The sequence below is a fragment of the Pongo abelii genome, chromosome 19 (assembly GCF_028885655.2).
Source record: "Pongo abelii isolate AG06213 chromosome 19, NHGRI_mPonAbe1-v2.0_pri, whole genome shotgun sequence".
Classification (NCBI taxonomy): Eukaryota; Metazoa; Chordata; class Mammalia; order Primates; family Hominidae; genus Pongo; species Pongo abelii.
In genome coordinates, this window is record NC_072004.2 from 3,397,588 (window position 1) to 3,417,614 (window position 20,027).

The 20,027-nt window shown below is 51.7% G+C and overlaps 2 protein-coding genes across 4 annotated transcripts in view; both read right to left on the minus strand.

The window, feature by feature from the left end:
- TRPV1 (transient receptor potential cation channel subfamily V member 1) overlaps positions 1-14,455 on the minus strand; it is a 45,788-nt gene extending 31,333 nt beyond the window's left edge. For 2 of the 3 annotated variants that reach the window (XM_054535363.2, XM_054535365.2), the window contains exon 1: positions 14,375-14,455. The gene's annotated coding sequence lies outside the window, so the exon portion shown is untranslated. Of the gene's footprint in view, positions 1-1,377; positions 2,769-14,374 lie in introns of those variants that run through there. The other variant, XM_054535364.2, reaches the window with a different exon arrangement.
- The window catches only part of SHPK (sedoheptulokinase), a 28,118-nt gene continuing 22,042 nt past the window's right edge, over positions 13,952-20,027 (minus strand). The window contains exon 7 of the mRNA XM_002826844.4: positions 13,952-16,030. Coding sequence (XP_002826890.2) covers positions 15,618-16,030 — 413 coding nt within the window. The 3' untranslated portion in view covers positions 13,952-15,617. The remainder of the gene's footprint in view (positions 16,031-20,027) is intronic.

The window sequence follows — 20,027 nt, forward strand, 5'->3', positions numbered from 1 at the left end:
GTCATGTGCCCTGGGCTGGGCCGGGGAACAGGGTCAGGACAGCCTTCCACTGCCAGGCCTGGAGTGTACCCTGCACCTGAGCCCGTGGTGATGCACCTGTCACCGCAAAACATTCTACAGTGATCAGGGGAACTTCTACCATGATTTAGGCAAACGACTGCTGGCTGTGTGATAGAGATGGTGATTCTGGTTTACACAAGATTCACAAACTCATCAATCTGGACTAAAGGACAGTCCTAAAAGAATCGATTCTGCCCACAGAGACCTGGTTTGATCTCTGAGTCTTTCTCAACTCCAAAGCCAGAACAGATACTGCCCACCCTCTGGGGGAAGGATCCCTTCTCTCCCCAATGTAGGTGAGACAACCTGGGGTGTAGCTCCCCTGCTCCCCTCTCTGCCCAAAGCATCCATCCATCCATCCATCCATCCATCCATCCATCCAAGTTCTTGGGGGCACCTCCCGCTCGCCACTGGGGACTTTCTGGAAGCTGGCAGAATGCTGGCCCAGGACCCAGCCAGATTATTCTCAATAGTCCCTTCTCTCAAAGGAAGGCAGTAGGCTGCGGGCTTTCCAACCCAGGGGTGAAGAACAAAGATAGGACAGCAGCACAAGGACCCAGCGTGCCTGCTTCCCGGCCCTGCGCTCATCCACTCCACAGAGAGGGCGACACGCTGAAAACCTCCGGCCACACACCAGCAACCTCAGTAGCAGCTGCAGCCTCCTCCCCCGAGGACAGCTGGTGCAGGAGCAAAAAGAACAAACCCTGGTAACAACAACCTCCACTCTCACCTCCCAGGTGCTTCTGAGGAGCCAGGCTGAGGGCACCACAAGTTCGCTTCAGCCTCACAACCACCTTTGAGGCAGCCACTGTTACTACCCCCTGTTTTCAGATGAGGTAACTGGGGCACAGAGAGGCGAGTGGACCTGCCCACAGTCGCACAGCTGGAAAGTGGCAGGGCCTGGCTTTTGGCCACTCACTATGCCATCCTGAAAGCTAACGTCTGCACTGGCCATCAAACAAAGAAAGGGACTCACCAGCTAGACGCAGGCACACCCCAGGCCCACGGGTGCTCCTGAGCTCGAAGGCGGTTGCTACTCAAAGGGAGAGCTGGGCTCGTGTGGGAGAAGAGTGGTCTCCCTGCCTCCGTGGGGTCCCGGGCCCGGCCCTGGCAGCAGCTGCCCTGCACTAGCAGGAGTCGCTGTGGGCGCCCTTCGGCACTCAAGGAAAAAACGCTTCCAGTGATGCAAGCAGCTGCCTTTGCTGCGGCTCTGATTCCCAGAGGATCCCAAAGCTTTTCCCATCATTTTTGCCCTTTTTCAGAAACCACTTAGCCGCTACCCCTCCTCCAGCCATGCCAGGGCTGCAGAGCACTTACCAGAGCCAGCCAGAGCTGCAACCTCAGCTCTCAGGGAAGGAGGGCGCTGCTCGGCCTCCCAAACCTGTGGCTCCTGCGCCCGGAGGTCTGGGAAATGGCTCCACAAATGCACATTCACAGCCAGCGATGTCAAAACTAGCATCCTGTAACTGTTCCGTTTTCAAAATAAAGAAGGAATGGAGGGTCGTGCCACCCACCACGCAGTCCTGGCCTGGCATTAGGGACTTGTTTTGAGAGTCCGAGCAATCTTGAACTAGTCCCCGAGTCTCTTAGGCCTCTCATTCCTGGGTCCCCAAACCTGGAGTAGGGGTTGGCGTCGAGGGGGGCTTCTGGGTCAGCCAGGTCCCAGCTTTTCTTCTCAACTGGGGGTTCCTCAGGGAACCAAAAAACACAGATAACTATGAGTGTCATTTCCTATTTTTTTTTTTTTTGAGACGGAGTCTCACTCTGTCGCCCAGTCTGGAGTGCAATGGTGCGATCTCAGCTCACTGCAACCTCCGCCTCCCAGGTTTAAGTGATTCTCCTGCCTCAGCCTCCCAAATAACTGCAATTGCAGGCACCTGCCATTGCGCCCAGCTAATTGTTATATTTTTAGTAGAGTCGGGGTTTCGCCATGTTGGCCAGGCCAGTCTTGAACTCCTGACCTCGTCATCCACCTGCTTCGGCCTCCCAAAGTGCTGGGATTCCAGGCGTGAGCCACCGCGCCTGGCCACAAGTGTCTATTTTCTCACTTCACTTCGTATCACCCTAAATGCACAGGAGAGAAGACCCACAAGAGAGAAACGCACAGGAGAGAGTCGCATACAGCAGATAACTAGGACGATAGGTTTCATTCTCTCCCAGATCCTGGCTGAGAAAAACAGTGAGGTCTAGGTATGCATCCAGGCTGCAGCCCAAATGCCCTGCAAAAACCATCATAGCAGCTGCCCGCAGGACGCCAACAAGCCGTGGGGCAGGCCCAGCCTGGAATGAGCAGCCACTGCCGGAGAGGCCCTCGTAGCCCTGCCTGGGGTCACTTGAAAGCTCTGACCCCTGAGTCAAGGCATTGAACTGTGGCCGCCCCATCAATTCCGCACAACAGTTGACAAAGAGCTTTCCCAAACCCGCTCTCGCAGGCCGTACAGCAACCCTGGGCAGTGGGAGGGCAGAGACTGTCATACCCATTTTACAGGTGAGAAATGTGTGACGCTGGGCAATTAGACAACCGATAATTAGATAATTGCCCAGGCCGCACTGTTGGTCTAGGCATAAAAGCCAGGACCGTCCCACCATGCCACACCCCACCATACCCCTCGCTTAGTCACTTTTTTTTTTTTTTGAGATGGAGTCTCCCTGTGTCTCCCAGGCATATTAACCATTAAAAATGGTTAATATGGTAAATTTTGTTAAATATATTTTGTCACAATTTATTATAATATATAAATATGTATTCTGAGACAGAGTTTCGCTCTTGTTGCCCAGGCTGGAGTGCAATGGCGTGATCTCGGCTCACTGCAACCTCTGCCTCCCAGGTTCAAGCGATTCTCCTGCCTCAGCCGCCCAAGTAGCTGGGATTACAGGCACGTGCCACCACACCTGGCTAATTTTTGTGTTTTCAGTAGAGGCCAGGTTTCACCATGTTGGTCAGGCCTGGTCTCAAACTCCTGACCTCAAGTGATCCACCCACCTCGACCTCCCAAAGTGCTGGGATTATAGGCGTGAGCCACCGCACCTGGCCGCTTAGACACCTGTTTATGCTATGTGTGTCATGTTAGCTTCAATTAATATGAACGTTAGAATTCATTCTTGTTTATAAATTGTGGCAAAAGGCCGGGCGCGGTGGTTCATGCCTGTAACCCCAGCACTTTGGGAGGCCAAGGCAGGCGGATCACCTGAGGTCAGGAGTTTGAGACCAGGCCTGACCAACATGGTGAAACCCCATCTCTACTAAAAATACAAAATTAGCCAGGCGTGGTTGTGGGCACCTGTAGTCCCAGCTATTCGGGAGGCTGAGGCAGGAGAATCGCTTGAACCCGGGAGGTGGAGGTTGCAGTGAACCGACATCACGCCATTGCACTCCAGCCTGGGCAACAAGAGCGAAACTCTGTCTCAAAATATATATTTATATATTATAATAAATTGTGGCAAAATATATATCACAAAATTTACCATATTAACCATTTTTAACGGTACAGTTCGGTGGCACTGAGTGCATTCACATTGTTGTACAACCATCAGCATCATCCACGCACAGAACTTTTTCATCATCCCAAACTGAAACCCTGCACCCATTAAACACTAACTGCCCTTCCCGACCCCAACCCCCTAACGACCCCCATTCAATTTTCTGTCTTTATGAATTTTTTTTTTATTTTTTAATTTTTGAGACAGAGTCTCATTCTGTCGCCCAGGCTGGAGTGCAGTGGTGCGATCTCGGCTCACTGCAGCCTCTGCCTCCAGGTTCAAGCGATTCTCCTGCTTCAGGCTCCCGAGTAGCTGGGATTACAGGCAAGAGCCACCACACCCAGCTGATTTTTGTATTTTTAGTAGACACGGGGTTTCACCATCTTGGCCAGGCTGATCTTGAACTTCTGACCTCGTGATCCACTCACCTCGGCCTCCCAAAGTGCTGGGATAACAGGCGTGAGCCACTGTGTCCCACATCATATTAACCATTTTTAACTGTACTGTTCACTGGCATTGAACACATTCACATTATTGTACAACCATCAGCATTAATCCATGCACAGAACTTTTTCATCATCCCAAACTGAAACCCTGCACCCATTAAACGCTAACTCCCCTTCCCAACTCCAACCCCCTAACAACCACCATTCAACTTCCCGTCTTTATGAATTTAACTATTCTAGGAGTCCTCTGGTTAGGAATCATACAGTATTTGTCTTTTTGTGACTGGCTTCTTTCACTTAGCATAATTTCCTCAAGGTTCATCCGTGTTGTAGCCTGTGACAGAATTTCCTTCCCTGTTTTTTTTTTTTTTTTTTTTTTTTTTTAGACGAAGTCTCACTCTTTCCCCCAGGCTAGAGTGCAATGGCGTGATCTGAGCTCACTGCAACCTCCACCTCCCCGGTTCAATCAATTCTTCTGCCTCAGCCTCCTGAGTAGTTGGGATTACAGGTGCATGCCACCACGCCCAACTAATTTTCGTATTTTTAGCAGAAATGGGGTTTCACCATGTTGGCCAGGTGGGTCTCGATCTCCTGACCTTGTGATCCACCTGCCTCAGCCTCCCAAAGTGTTGGGATTACAGGCATGAGCCACCATGCCCAGCCCTCCTTCCCTTTTAAGGCTGAATAATATTCCACTGGGGTGCGGGGTGGATGGACCACATTTTGCTCATCCATTCACCAGCTGATGAACACTTGGCTTGCTTCCACCTTTGGCCATAGTGACTAGTGCTGCTATGAACATGGGCGTGCAAATATCTGGTCCTGGGCGTGCAAATATCTGGTCCTGTCCCTGCTTTCCATTCTTTTGGGCACATATAGACCCAGAAGTGGGATCTCTCATATATAAGACTCAGCAGTGGTGACCTCTCAACTCTCTTGTCCTCTGGGATCATTTTCTTCTAACAATGTGGGATAGAGCAATGGCCGGGAAAGGGGAGGTTCGCGCTTCTCCAGAACCATTGCCTTAGCCTCCAAAGTGATTTCTGCCTCCAATAAAGACGGCACGGAGCCGGGCGCAGTGGCTCAAGCCTGTAATCCTAGCACTTTGGGAGGCAGAAGTGGGCGGACTGTCTGAGGTCAGGAGTTCAAGACCAGCCTAGCCAACATAGTGGAACCTTGTCTCTACTAAAAATACAAAAAATTAGCTGGGTGCGGTGGCGCACGCCTGTAGTCCCAGCTACTCTGGAGGCTGAGGCAGGAGAATCACTTGAACCTGGGAGGCAGAGGTTGCAGTGAGCTGAGATCACACCACTGTACTCCAGCCCAGGCTACAGAGCGAGACTCCATCTCAAAAAAAAAAAAAAAAGACAGCACCATCTCTAGTGAACACAGCACACATCACTAAATGTGTCCTGTTAATCCTCTTTGTTAACAGAGCCCTTGGTGCTAACAGTATCACCAGAGTCTGCAGGGCACCGTGCCTGCTCAGAGGCCTGCAGAGGAAGTCCTGGCCCTCCTCTTACTCTGACCGCTCCTGCCGGGACTCCTTGGCTGCTCTCCTCTTCTTGCCGTTCCCCACACATAGGGGTCCAAGGACCCCGTCTGCAGCCTTATCTTCTCCGGCTCCACCACTGTCCTTGGAGACCTTTGCCCAGCCCCTCCCAAGGACCTGTCTGATGTGTCCAAGTCAGTGACTGCTTCATCCAGAGTCCACCCAGCCCTCTCCCCGAGCTCCATCCCTGCCTCCCTGAGTCTGCAGGTGAAGCCCACAAGCCCCCTCCCCCTGGCACAACCCACGATGGGCTCCTGTTCTCTCCACATTCACTCCCCTCCCTCTCCCTGCAGCAGTCCCTGCCTGGAAAGGCATCAACTTCCTTCTGGCCACCAAACCCGGTGCCCTTTGTGACCTCCTACCTCTCCTTCTCAGCCCTCCCTGGGCTGTTTCTGTGGCTTTCGTCCATCCCTCCTCTACCTGGGAGCCCCTTCTTCTCACCTGAACGATCAGAAGTGCCTCCTTTCCCTGGTGCAACCTCCCACAACCCCTCACTTCCAGATCAACAATCCTGAAAGCTCATCCTGATCAGGCCCCCTTGCCTCTCAGAGGTCCCCACTGCCGAGCAAAGCCCCATGCCCGCACCCTGAGCCCGCAGACCCAGTCTCCTCTCCCACCGAAACCCACCTTCTATCACCTGGGCACACCCCTTCCCAGCCACACTAAATGTGCTGACTCTACCCTTTCTCCCACCCTCCTCCATCCCAGTACCCCATTTAACCCATCTTCAGGTGCGAGGTGAGCCCTAGGGATGCTCAAATCCCACCTTCTCCCAAAGACCCCAGCATAAAGAGCTCATTTCTCACCTTTTTTTTTTAAAGAGGTGGTATCTTGCATTGTCACCCAGGCTGGAGTGCAGTGACGCACAATCATAGCTCACTGCAGCCTCAACCTCCTGGACTCAAAGGATCCTCCTGCCTCAACCTCCCAAGAAGCTGGGAGTACAGGTGTGCACCACCATGCCTGGATTTTTTTTTTTTTGTAGCAACAGAGTCTCGCCATTTTGCCAGGCTGGTCTCAAACTCCTGAGTTCACATGATTCCCCCCACCTCAGTCTCCCAACATGCTGGGATTACAGACATGAGCTACCACACCCAGCTCCAGAAGTGCTCACTTCTAAACTCCTACAGGAACTTCAACCAATGCGCTTCCTATGGCAACGGGCACAGTACTCACGGCCACAATGATGACAACAGTAATGGCTGTGAACATGTGTTGAGTGCATATAACGTCCTGGGCGTTGCAATGAGCACTTTATATGCACCATCTCATCAGACCTCACTAAGAGTTCATGAGGTGAGTACAATTTTGCCCCCGTTTTACTGATAAGGAAAGAAGCACAGACAGGCTACACACCTGTCGAAGGACAGTGACAGCTCTACTAGTCTCGTCTGGAGCTTTCTAAATCTTGTATGGACATTTAACATCATGATTTTCTCATGTCTTGCTTTGCAGATTTAAGCGGCTCCAGGGTGAGATAGAGAAGGCTCTCGTGCCTGCCCTCCCCTCTCTGAACCTAGCCTGCACCTTGCTCAAAGCAGCACTCAGGAAACGTTTGTTGGCGTGGTTTTTGGCTTTATCTGAACAGCACCTTCACCGAGTGATTCTACTAAAACTCTCAACATGGTGGCGGGGACAAGACCTCAGGGCCGGCCATCACTGCCATCAGTGTGGTTTTCTGGGTCATCATTTGAAACAGGATGTTCTTGCATTTATGTAATGATGTACCCATTAAAACTCCTTGTGAGTAGAAAAGTTTTAATGACTTCTGGGAGGCAGGGTGTTTTTCTAAGTTCAGGTTTGATGGGAGCGAGAGGCAGCTCAGGAAAGCATCTGCGGACGCGCCAGCCAGCGGCTGGGCCAAGTCTGGAATGACAGATGCCAAACACCGCCACCATCGCTAATGGTGGCAGTTTTCTCTTAGTGTTACCACTAGGGGGCACATTGACTTAAGCTGAGCTCTTGACATTAAGCTGAGCTCTTGACACTGGCCATCGGAGACAAATTTCTTTTCTTCACTCACCTGGGTTCCTCTCAAGATTTGAGCCCCGGCCGGGCTCGGTGGCTCACGCTCGTAATCCCAGCACTTTGGGAGGCCGAGGCAGGTGGATCACCTGAGGTCGGGAGTTCGAGACCAGCCTGGCCAACATGGAGAAACCCCATCTCTACTAAAAATACAAAATTAGCTGGGCGTGGTGGTGCACACCTGTAGTCCCAGCTACTCGGGAGGCTGAGGCAGGAGAATCACTTGAACCCAGGAGGCGGAGGTTGCAATGAGCCGAGATCACGCCATTGCACTCCAGCCTGGGCAACAAGAGCAAAACTCCATCTCAAAAAATTAAAATTTAAATTTAAAAAAAAAGAAAAATACCCTCCTTTCTGCATTTTGTCTCTGTGTTCATGTCACCGGGTGCCCACATGAGTCTAAAAGACCAGCTCCCGTGGAGGGCAGGGGTCTGTGAGAGGGTCAGCACCCTCCAGAAGCGGCTGGAGCTTGAAGTCTGACACCCAGTCAGCACAGAACGCTGGAGCCCCGCTCTGCAGAGCTGTGTTCCAGGGCAGGGACTGGGAACAAGAGGGACGAGGGCCAGTGGAGGGTCAGCAGGTGAGCAGAACCTGGACCTTGGATGGAAGAAGCCCGCGTGTGCTAGATGCCGGCTGTATGGACCCGTGTATGCTAGATGCCTGCTGTATGGACTTGGGCTGGTAGCTGAACCTCTGGGTCTGCTTCTTCCTCCACAAAATTACAGCCAAGAACACCTGCCCTACCTGCTTTACGGGGCTTTTCTGGGATTAGTCAGGATAGTGGGTGTGAATGGGCTCTGAGCCTGGTAAAGCTCTAGGCAGGCATGAGAGATGATTGCTCTCATCTTCATTATTTCAGCCTGAGGACCACATCTGCTGACTGCTGAGCTGTATCCGGCCATTAGCTTGAAGTTATGACTAATTGTTTTTTAATGAAAAAAAACAAGGTTTGCTTAATGTTTGATGAGTCATGCAAGTGAGCATCTCTGTATCAGGACTCTCCCACTTTCAAAGACTTGGCCTGTCCATCTACCCGTGGCTGAGGCCAGATGGGACCCTCTCTCCTGAGGGCCCGCCATGTGCTATACAAATCCCCAGCAGAGCAGCAGGGTCAACAGGGTGGTCTCTGCGCTCAAGAAGCCCAGGATGGACAGGAAAGGAAGACCTGCACAGGCTCTCTCTGACAGTAGGCAGGGCACGGCACCCTGAAACAGGCACTGGCCAGGGGCTCTGGGGCCAACAGGCCATGCCAACAACAAATGTTGAGCCGGGTCCTGGCCTCCCCTGCAGTTGTAATCCAATGGCGTATGTGTCACCAGGGATGCCCTGTGCAGCGGGCAGATGCCATTTGGGCTGGGCCTTGGACAAGGAGAAGGATTCTGCCCCGCAAGGAGGACATTCCAAACATGGGCCTTGGCATGAGCTAAGGTGCAGCAGGACAGGGCAGAGGACACCTAGGCACCTGCTCTCAAGGAGCTTTAAGTCCACTTCAGAAGAAGAGAAAAATAGGCCGGGCATGGTGGCTCATGCCTGTAATCCCAGCACTTTGGGAGGCTGAGGCGGGTGGATCACCTGAGGTCAGGAGTTTGAGACCAGCCTGGCCAACATGGTGAAACCCCGTCTCTATTAAAAATACAAAAATTAGCCAGGTGTGGTGGCGGGCACCTGTAATCCCAGCTACTCAGGAGGCTGAGGCAGGAGAATTGCTTAAACCCAGGAGGCGGAGGTTGCAGTGAGCCAAGATTGCACCATTGCACTCCAGCCTGGGCAACAGAGGAAGACTCTCAAAAAGTCTCAAAAAAAAAAAAAAAGAAAAAAAAAAAGAAGAAGAGAAAAGTAGAGAATATGAAAGCCACATACACATGATGTGGACGGGATCAAGGCCCAGAGGCAGGTAGTGTGTGGTGGGGGAAAAGCAGCAGCTGGTGGGCTGGAGTCCCCTACCCTACCCTGAACTGGGTCTGGCCCACCATCTCTCCAGGCTGTTTTACAGCCTCCTGTCTCCTGGAACACCCTTCCTCCAATCCAGTGTCCACACTGTCAGCTACACTCCCAAGGCCCCAGTCCTCCAAACCCCACTGTCTACAGGAGACAGTCCAAACCCCTCAGCCTGGCATGCAAGACCCTTCACAGTCTGCCCAACACGTCCAACCACAACTCCTATAAACATCCTTTCATTCACACTATGACCAAGTTACACCAATTTGTCACACTCTGGACATGACGATCATTTTAATGTAAATACATTTACCTAGCCTGACCCCACTGCCTAGATGCTAAAGAGAGTGGGTTTGCTCTGGGGTTTGAATCCTAGCACTGTGATCTCAGGTAAGTTACTTAACTTTTTTGTTTATCTATCTCTCCATGTGTGAAATGGGGATGACACTACCCACCTTCTAGATTAAATGAGGCCTGGTGTGGTGCCTCATGCCTATAATCCCAGCACTTTTGGAGGCCGAGGTGGGTGGATCACTTGAGGCCAGAAGTTCAAGACCAGCCTAGGCAACATGGCAAAACCCCATCTCTACTAAAAATACAAAAAATTAGCCAGGTGAGGTGGTGTACACCTGTAATCCCAGCTACTCGGGAGGCTGAGGCATGAGAATCGCTGGAACCCGGGAGACAGAGGTTGCAGTGAGCTGAGATCGCACCACTGCACTCCAGCCTGGGCAACAGAGTGAGACTCCATTTCAAAAAAATAAAAGATTCAATGAATTCAAACAAGTAGAGTTTAGATCAGATCCCAGTACACAGCAGGTACTCAAAAAAAATGTTAACTGTCGTTAGTAACCATGGATGGAAACCCTTGGAGGTTTAGCTCAATGTGACTTGTGTAAAGAATGAATTTCTCCTCCCTCTGGGCATAGAGGTGCTGTCATTGTCTGTGTCTTTTTTTTTTTTTTCCTAGGGTCTGTTTATGTAACCAACCGTTGGTATTTTTCCATTGCCTTGTGATGGAAATTCAACGGGGGGCAGTCCCTGAGAACACCCAGCTACTACTGGGCGCTCAGAAAATGTGGCTGCCTGGGTCTGTGCTGGGTGCATGGGAGACGTCCCAGGTGCAGGCTACTGAGGCTGCTCTGCTGTGGTGACAACCCCCAAATCTCAGTGGCTTCAAACATCAAAGGTTTATTTTTATTTATTTATTTATTTATTTATTTATTTATTTATTTTAAAGACAGAGTCTCGCTCTGTCTCCCAGGCTGGAATACAGTGGCGCGATCTCAGCTCACTGCAACCTCTGCCTTCCAGGCTCAAGCGATTCTCCTGCCTCAGCCTCCTGAGTAGCTGAGATTACAGGTGCCGACCACCACGCCCGGCTAATTTTTTTGTATTTTCAGTAGAGACGGGGTTTCACCATGTTGGCCAGGCCGGTCTCGGAACTCCTGACCTCAAGTGATCCGCCCTCCTCGGCCTCCCAAAGTGCTGGGTTTACAGGCGTGAACCACTGCGCCAAAGGGCGCTTACCTCTCCGTCCCACTGTGTGTCCCTCGCTGGTTGGTGAGGGCTCTACACCACGCTGTCCTCACTCAGGGACCCAGGCTGACAGAGCTACCACTCTCTGGGGCACTGCCAGTCACTTGTGGCAAAGAGAAGGTTGTGTGGCAAGTAGCTCACTGGCTCCTAAAGACTTCAGCCCAGGAGTGACAGGCATTCCCTGTGCACATCCCACTGGCCGAAGCAGATTGGGGGGAAGGTGCAACCCTGCCGTGGGCTCATAGCATCGGGATACTGACGGCCAGCACAGGAGCCTGGTTCACCACTTCTTCAGAAGCATGCCGGCCTCAAACCACTTACTGGCACCTCCTGGGAAGGAGGGCGGGTTGTGCACGTGGTTGTGACTTTAGGCAGCTGCACTCATCCCCCACCTAGACGGAGGCTCCAGGCCTCAGGCAATGGAAGCAGCAGGAGCAGCCCTGTTCATTGACAAACTGGGACCCTCCAAGGCTCAGTCCTCAGAGGCAGAGTGGACGCATAGTCTGCAAAGGGGACAGAGAGTTCCAGAGCCACACCAGGCACAAAGCTGGGCTGCCTGAGCTTGCTGGATGTCCATCCCGTTCCTAACCTTATATTTGCAGACCCCGTCCACTGCATGCTGGGCAGGCGAGACAGGCTGCCACTCTGAGATCAGAGGGCCTGGCTCCTCCCAACAGACAGAGAACTCTGGTAAACTCAGCCTACCCTTCTCTCTCATGCAGCCTTCCTCAGGGCTCCAACGACGACGTCTTAAACTCATTCGGCTAAAAGAAAAATTACAGTAGCAGGCCAGGCGTGGTGGCTCACACCTGTAATTCCAGCACTTTGGGAGGCTGAGGTGTGTGGATCACCTGAGGTCAGGAGTTCGAGACCAGCCTGGCCAACATGGTGAAACCCCATCTCTACTAAAAATACAAAAATTAGCCAGGCGCGGTAACACATGCCTGTAATCCCAGCTACTCGGGAGGTTGAGGCACAAGAATTGCTTGAACCCAGGAGGCGGAGGTTGCAGTGAGCTGAGATTGCGCCACTGCACTCCAGCCTGGGCAACAGAGGGAGACTCTGTCTAAAAGAAAAAAAAAAATACAGTACCCCCTGTCATCCACAGGGGATATGTCCCAAGACCCTGCATAGATGCCTGAAACCAAGGCTAGTATTGGATCCTGTATATGCCATGTTTTTTCTATACATACATATCTGTAATGTAATTTAATTTATAAATTAGGCACAGTAAAAGATTAACAACAACAATAAAGTAGAACAATTTTTTTTTTTTTTTTTGAGACAGAGTCTCGCTCTGTCACCCAGGCTGGAGTGCAGTGGCGCGATCTCAGCTCACTGCAACCTGCACCTCCCCAGCTCAAGCGATTCTCCTGCCTCGGCCTCCTGAGTAGCTGGGATTACAGGCGCGCACCATCACGCCCAGCTAACTTTTGTATTTCTAGTAGAGACGGGTTTTCACCACGTTGGCCAGGTTGGTTTCAAACTCCTGACGTCAGGTGACCCACCCGCCTCCCAAAGTGCTGGGATTATAGGCGTGAGCCACCGCGCCCAGCCAAAGTAGAACGGTTTTAACAATACACTCTAATAAAAGTTATCACACACTGTGACCATAACTTTTGCAGTTTGAGGTGTGACAGCAAAACTGGCATGAGGCCGGGGTCAGTGGCTCCTGCCTGCAATCCTAGTACTTTGGGAGGCTGCGGCAGGTGGATCACCTGAGGTCAGGAGTTCGAGACCAGCCTGGCCAACATGGTGAAACCCCATCTCTACTAAAACTACAAAAAAATTAGCCGGGTGTGGTGGTAGGAGCCTGTAATCTCAGTTACTCAGAAGGGTGAGGCAAGACAATCACTTGAACCCAGGAGGCAGAGGTTGCAGTGAGCCGAGATTGCACCACTGCACTCCAGCCTGGGCAACACAGTGAGACTGTGTCTCAAAAAGGCAAAAAAAAAACTAGCATGAATTTCTTTTTTTTTTTTTTTGAGACAGTCTAGCTCTGTTGCCCAGGCTGGAGTGCAGTGGCATGATCTCGGCTCACTGCAAGCTCCGCCTCCCAGGTTCACGCCATTCTCCTGCCTCAGCCTCCTGAGTAGCTGGGATTACAGGCGCCCGCCACCACGCCCAGCTAATTTTTTGTATTTTTAGTAGAGATGGGGTTTCACCGTGTAAGCCAGGATGGTCTTGATCTCCTGACCTCGTGATCCTCCCGCCTCTGCCTCCCAAAGTGCTGGGATTACAGGCGTGAGCCACTGTGCCCGGCCATGAATTTCTTTTTCTTTACAAGTTCACAGATAGAAGATTCAGCATATGACTGTTTTCTTCCCATCTTTTCACTTAAAGGAAGCACCTTACAGTTCTCTTTGGCATATCCGAACAGCCAACATCACTACCAGCATCACTACTCTGGTGCTTTGGGGCCCTTATGAAGTAAAAAAAGACTGACCTGAACACAAGCACTGTGATACCAGAACGGGCGATCTGATGACTAAGTGACTGACTGGCGGGGAGCATCTACGGCCTGGACGCGGGGGACACAGGGATGGTTTGCACCCCAGACAGCATGGCAGAAACTCTCCATCACACTGCTCAGAACAACGCACGGTGGAAAACTTGGGAACTGTTTGAAGAATTTTCTATTTAATATTGTCAGACCGTGGTTGACCGTGGATAACTGAACCCATGAAGAGGGACACCGTGGATAAGGGGGGACTACTGTGGACAGCTTTCCTGGGTGATGGGAGGCGTTTTTCTGGTAGAACACCAGGGTAAGGCTTTTCTGAGGATGAACTACGAATGCTCCCCCAGAGCACTTCAACCTCCCGAACCAAGCTCCGCGGCTGTGCCTTAGCACAGTCTTCCCAAAGCAGAGGGGTGTGTGTTTTATTTAAGGCACAAGACTCTGGAAGAATGGGCTTTGTATTTATTTATTTATGAGACAGAGTCTTGCTCTGTCACCCAGGCTGGTGTGCAATGGTGCGATCTCGGCTCACTGCAACCTCCGCCTTCTGGGTTCAAGTGATTTTCCTGCCTCAGCCTCCTGAGTAGCTGGGATTACAGGCATGCGCCACCACACCTGGCTTGTATTTTGAGTAGAGACGGGGTATCCCCATGTTGGCCAGGCCGGTCTTGAACTCCTGACCTCAGGTGATTCACCCACCTGGGCTTCCCAAAGTACTGGGATTACAGGCGGGAGCCAACGTGCCCGGCCAAGAATGGGCTTTAGTATCTGACATTTGGCCAGCATGATCAGGCATTTGCTCTCATCTTAGAGCTTCCAGATAATCACATAATTTGTAAAATGCCATTTATAAAGAGACAATATGTTTCATACCTGTCGTGGATACTGAGAGAGAGACAGAGAGAATACGACTGCTTCCCAAACTTGTGGTTGCCGGGGTGCCTCTGGGCCAGGCCTGCCTGAGCCTGGGCTCCTTTGGGAGTCTGGGAGTAGACACAGTGATGGTGGCCCCCTCCTGGAAGCCACCCCATAGCCATCCCTACCAATCACAGGAAGGCTTACGATGCTCTGGGATCCCTACAGGGATGCTGACTCAAATGGATGTTTCTGCTGAGCCAGGAACACACAGTGGGCCAGCAAAGCCCACGCCAAGCGAAAGGAGAGCCTAGGCCTATGGGATACAGAGTTCTCTTTGAATAAACTACCTGCCTCATCTGGCAGGAGTCTGCCTGGCTGCATCCCTTCCCATGAGGGCTTCTGGAACGTGCAGGCACAAAAACACTGCTGCACAGACATGCTCCTGGCAAGGGGTCCTGCTGGTGCCTTGTCAGGTTCTGGAGTGGTGTGAGCTGCACAGCATCAGTCCCCCTTGCTGCTCATGCCATCCGCCTCTCCTTCTCTGCAACCTGCCTTCCAGGCGGTTATGCCATGAAGACCTGGGCGGCCCGGATGCAGCAAGCTCTCCTGAGGCCAAGTACATGCAACAAGAAGGCTGGCACACGGCCCCGCATCGTCCTCTGAGCCAGCCTGCTGCATTGCGCTTGGGTCAATCCCTGGCCCAGCTAAGCATCTGTGGCCAGGGGAGGATGAGACTAGGAAAGAGGCCTCCGGTCACATGGTTCAGTCCAGGAGACAAGAACTCTTCCAGAAGTCCATATGACCCGAGTGTGGGCTTCAGGTCTCCAAAAACAATAATCAAAAGCTGGGCATGGGGCAGGTCTTCTTTTCCCACTTGAGACCAAAGCCACCAGACTTTCTGGTGTCTGAAGTACACATTGATCTGCTCTCTGTCTACAGGTGAACCACAGATGAGCCTGCTGACCAGGAGGCTGGGCTACTGTGCTCTCACGCGCTCTCTCTCCCACATTGACATTTGCAAATAGCTCCCAGGTGGGTCAATTTCGGAAGGCACTCATTTGGGATCTGGCTGATGGCTCCTGGCTGCATTATTAGAGTATGTTTTGAAGGTAAGCTCTTGGCCGAGATGGGGCCTCACAACAAGCACTGCTTAAAAGCTGTCCACTGAACAGTCCAGGGAAAGGATGACCCACAGATGGTGTCAGGAATGTTAATCAGGTAAAATTCACAGCAGTCGTTTGGCGAAAGAGTTTGCTGTCTAACATTCCTTCTGGTTGAGGTGTCTCCGGAGCATGACCAGAGCTGCCCCGACAGCTGCGTCCACATCCTGCCCAAAAGACATGGGCAAAGGGAAAGCCCTCTGCACCTCCTGCTTCAGCACCTCGTTCCTGGACAGCGCACTCCCACTGCCTATCACCCTCTCCACGCCCCACTCCTGGAGCTGCTGAATCGGAAGCATGGAGTGCAGGTTCTGAACAATGCCTCGGCACAGAGCCCGGGTCACGTGCCCCAGGGAGAGGTCAGAGGAGGAGATTCTGGTCACTGAGGCCAGTTGGTCCGGCAGGTGCCTCTCCCCCAGCACTGTTGGGGTGATGGTCAGGTGGGTGTCTCTCTGCTGCACAGCTGCCTCGATCATGCATGAATACACAGTGGATTCTTCGACCTCCAGGCCTGCCAGAGACAGAGAAGATCTGTGTGAGCTCATGCGTCCCCCTCAATGCAGGCTGACATGGTACAGAATTCTCACACGGTGGGAACAGCACTACTTGCTACTTCTCCTCCCGCTGCAGCTGGTGGTTCTGGGCTCAGGGACTCCTATAGCCAGGCTAGCTATACTCTGCCCTGGATCCCAGCCCACTATCTCAGTGCAGACCCGAGCCACACATCAGGGTGAGGTCTCACAAGTGCTGCTGTGAGCCCTAACCCTAACACAGGCTTCTTAACCAAGGGGACCAAATGCATATACTGATTAATAACTATCATTGGCTGGGCATGGTGGCTCACACCTGTAATCCCAGCACTTTGGGAGGCCAAGGCGGGCGGATCACCTGAGGTCAGGAGTTCAAGACCAGCCTGGCCAGCATGGTGAAACCCTGTCTCTACTAAAAGTACAAAAATTAGCCGGGCGTGGTGGCAGGCACCTGTAATCCCAGCTACTCAGGAGGCTGAGGCAGGAGAATCACTTGAACCTGGGAGGCAGAGGTTGCAGTGAGCGGAGCTTGCACCACTGCACTCCAGCCTGGGCAACAAGAGCAAGACTCCGTCTAAAACAAGCAAACAAACACACAAACAAAAACTATCATATGGATGTCATTAGAGTCGTTAGCCGCATCAGAAATCCCAGGATCCAGGACCGATCACTGTCTGGACCACCCTTGTTATGTGCACAGGGCACCTGAAATCCAAGGAAGAAGGATGAGTTGACCATCCTACAACTTGCTTTTCAGTGTCAAGCTAGAATCCCGGTCGGACTTTTCTCCCTGACACCATGTTAGCTCTGCGGGGGTTTTTTGTTGTTGTTTTTGTTTGTTTGTTTTTCTGAGACTCGCTGTGTCGCTCAGGCTGGAGTGCAGTGACACATATCCTATCGGCTCACTATAACCTCTGCCTCCCGGATTCCAGCGATTCTCCTGCCTCAGCCTCCCAGGTAGCTGGGATTACAGGCCCACACCACCACACCCGGCTAATTTTGGTATTTTTAAGAGACAAGGTTTTACTACACTGGACAAGCTGGTCTCAAGCTCTAGACCTCAAGTGATCTACCTGCCTCAGCCTTCCAAAGTACTGGGGTTACAGGCGTAAGCCACCATGCCTGGCCAGCTCTGCATTCTTAAAACAAACAAATGAATAAAAAAAAAACAACCAAAAACCAAAAAAACGGCCAAGTGCAAGCGCAGTGGCTCACGCCTGTAATCCCAGCACTTTGGGAGGTTAAGACAGGCAGATCACTTGAAGTCAGGAGTTCCAGACCAGCCTGGACAACATGGTAAAACCCCGTCTCTACTAAAAATACAAAAATTAGCCAGGTATGGCAGTGTGTGCCTGTAGTCCCAGCTACTTGGGATGCTGAGGCATGAGAATCGCTTGAACCCAGATGGCAGAGCTTGCAGTGAGCTGAGATGGTGCCACTGCACTCCAGTCTGGGTGACAGTGTGAGACCTGGTCTTAAAAAAAAAAAGTCTTCAGTTTCAATACACTTTGACCTTAGAATCACTTTTGATCTCTAACCCCGCATGACCTGAGGGAAAGCAAACATCGCCTTGATAAGAAGAAAGTTATCAACGTCGGGGTTTCTTGAGAGCACTGTGGGCCCCATCTCCAGACTTTCCGATTTAACTGGTGTTGGTTGCAGGCTGAGGGCTGGAATTTGTAAACACTTGCGGTTGATTCTTACACACAGCCCACTGGGGAGCCCCCGACCTAGACCTAGGGCTTCTCCAGCCTAGGGCTTCTCCAACCTGAACATACAGATGAGTCACTCAGGGATCTTTTTCTTTTCTTTTTTTTTTTTGAGATGGAGTCTTGCTCTGTCACACAGGCTGGAGTGCAGTGGCGCGATCTCGGCTCACTGCAACCTCTGCCTCCCAGGTTCAAGCGATTCTTCTGCCTCAGCCTCCCAAGTAGCTGGGACTACAGGTGCACGCCACCACGCCAGGCTAATTTTTGTATTTTTAGTAGAAACAGTGTTTCACCATATTGGCCAGGCTGGTCATGAACTCCTCACGTCGTGATCCGCCCACCTCAGCCTCCCAAAGTGCTGGGATTACAGGTGTGAGCCACCACGCCTGGCCAGGAATCTTTTTAACACATAGCTTGGACTCAGATTGCCTAGGGCTGACCCTAACATTCTGCATTTGTTAAAAGCTCCCAGAGGAAACTGTACTCCAGGCCTGTGGACCAGGCTTTCTGAGGAGAAAGTTCTAGAGCAGTGCTTATTAACACTCCAGGCCTCAGAATCACCTGAGGAACTTTTATAAAACATCATGCTCAAGGCCCACACCCCAGGTCCAATAAATCAGCATTTCTGGGTGTGGGACCAGGATGCAACGCTGTTTTTAAACTCCACAGTATTTCCAGGGTGTGGTCAGTGCCGAGACCCACCAATCTAGAGAGTTACTGAGGAGTCACACCATGGGAACGTTTAACCTCTGCAAATGCATAGGTGCAGTGGCATTATTTCAGCTCACTGCAACCTCTGCATCCCGGGTTCAAGTGACTCTCCTGCCTCAGCCTCCCGAGTAGCTGGAATTACAAGTGTGTGCCACCACACCTGGCTAACTTTTGTATTTTTAGTAGAGACAGGGTTTCACTATGTTGGCCAGGCTGGTCTCGAACTCCTGACCTCAGGTGATCCGCCCGCCTCTGCCTCCCAAAGTGCTGGGATTACAGGCATGAGCCACCGTGCCTGGCTATTTTTTAAATCATGTGCTTATCTTTCTTCAGTAAAAGTTCAGGAAGAAAAGGTGTTTTTTTTTTTTTATAGACAGGGTCTTGCTATGTAGCCCAGGCTGGACTTGAACAACTCTGAGCTCAAGCAATCCTCCCGCCTCGGCCTCCTGAATAGCTGGGATTACAGCCACGTGCCACCATGCACAGCACCAAAAAAGGTTGTAAGGGAAGGTCAAAACATACTCTTCTTCCTCTCTGGGAAACACCTGGGCCATGACCCAAGCTCTGGGGTACCTGAAGGAAGGTGCATCCCAGCTGGAGGCCTGGAAGAGAGATCTGGCCTCTAGCAGAGTATCTGTGTCCTCAGCTCCCCCAATCTATTTAGTGAGGACTAACGGAGGCAAAAGCTGCTATGAGCTGTTGAGTTAATTCTAACCCAAGGACTAAAGACCACAAGACACTGGAGATGGGAAAACACAGAAGGGAAGGGACTTGCCAAGGCCAAATAATGACTCAGGGACACAGCTGGGAACCAAAGCCACTCTCCTGGGTTCCACCCCACACCGTGCTTCTTTAAGAAATGCCTACATCAGGCCGAGCGCGGTGGCTCATGCCTGTAATCCCAGCACTTTGGGAGGCCGAGGCGGGTGGATCACAAGGTCAGGAGATCGAGACCATCCTGGCTAATACGGTGAAACCCCATCTGTACTAAAAATACAAAAAAATTAGCTGGGTGTGGTGGCGGGTGCCTGTAGTACCAGCTACTTGGGAGGCTGAGGCAGGAGAATGGCATGAACCTGGGAGGCAGAGATTGCAGTGAGCCGAGATCGCACTACTGCACACTCCAGCCTGGGCAACAGAGTGAGACTCCATCTAAAAAAAAAAAAAAAAAAAGAAAGAAATGCCTACATCAGGCCGGGCACAGTGGCTTATGCCTGTAATCCCAGCACTTTGGGAGGCCGAGGCGGGTGGATTACCTGAGGTCAGGAGTTCAAGACCAGCCTGGCCAACATGGCAAAACCCCATCTCTAGTAAAAATACAAAAATTTGCCAGGCGTGGTGGCGCATGCCTGTAATCCCAGCTACTCGGAAGGCTGAGGCAGGAGAATCCCTTGAATCTGGGAGGTGGAGGTTGCAGTGAGCCAAGATCATGCCACTGCACTCTAGCCTGGGTGACAGAGTGAGACTCCGTCTCAAAAAAAAAAAAAGAAGAAGAAGAAGAAAAAGAAAAGCCTGCATCGCACTTCCTATGGGCCAGGCTTCTCAGGATATAAGTGCA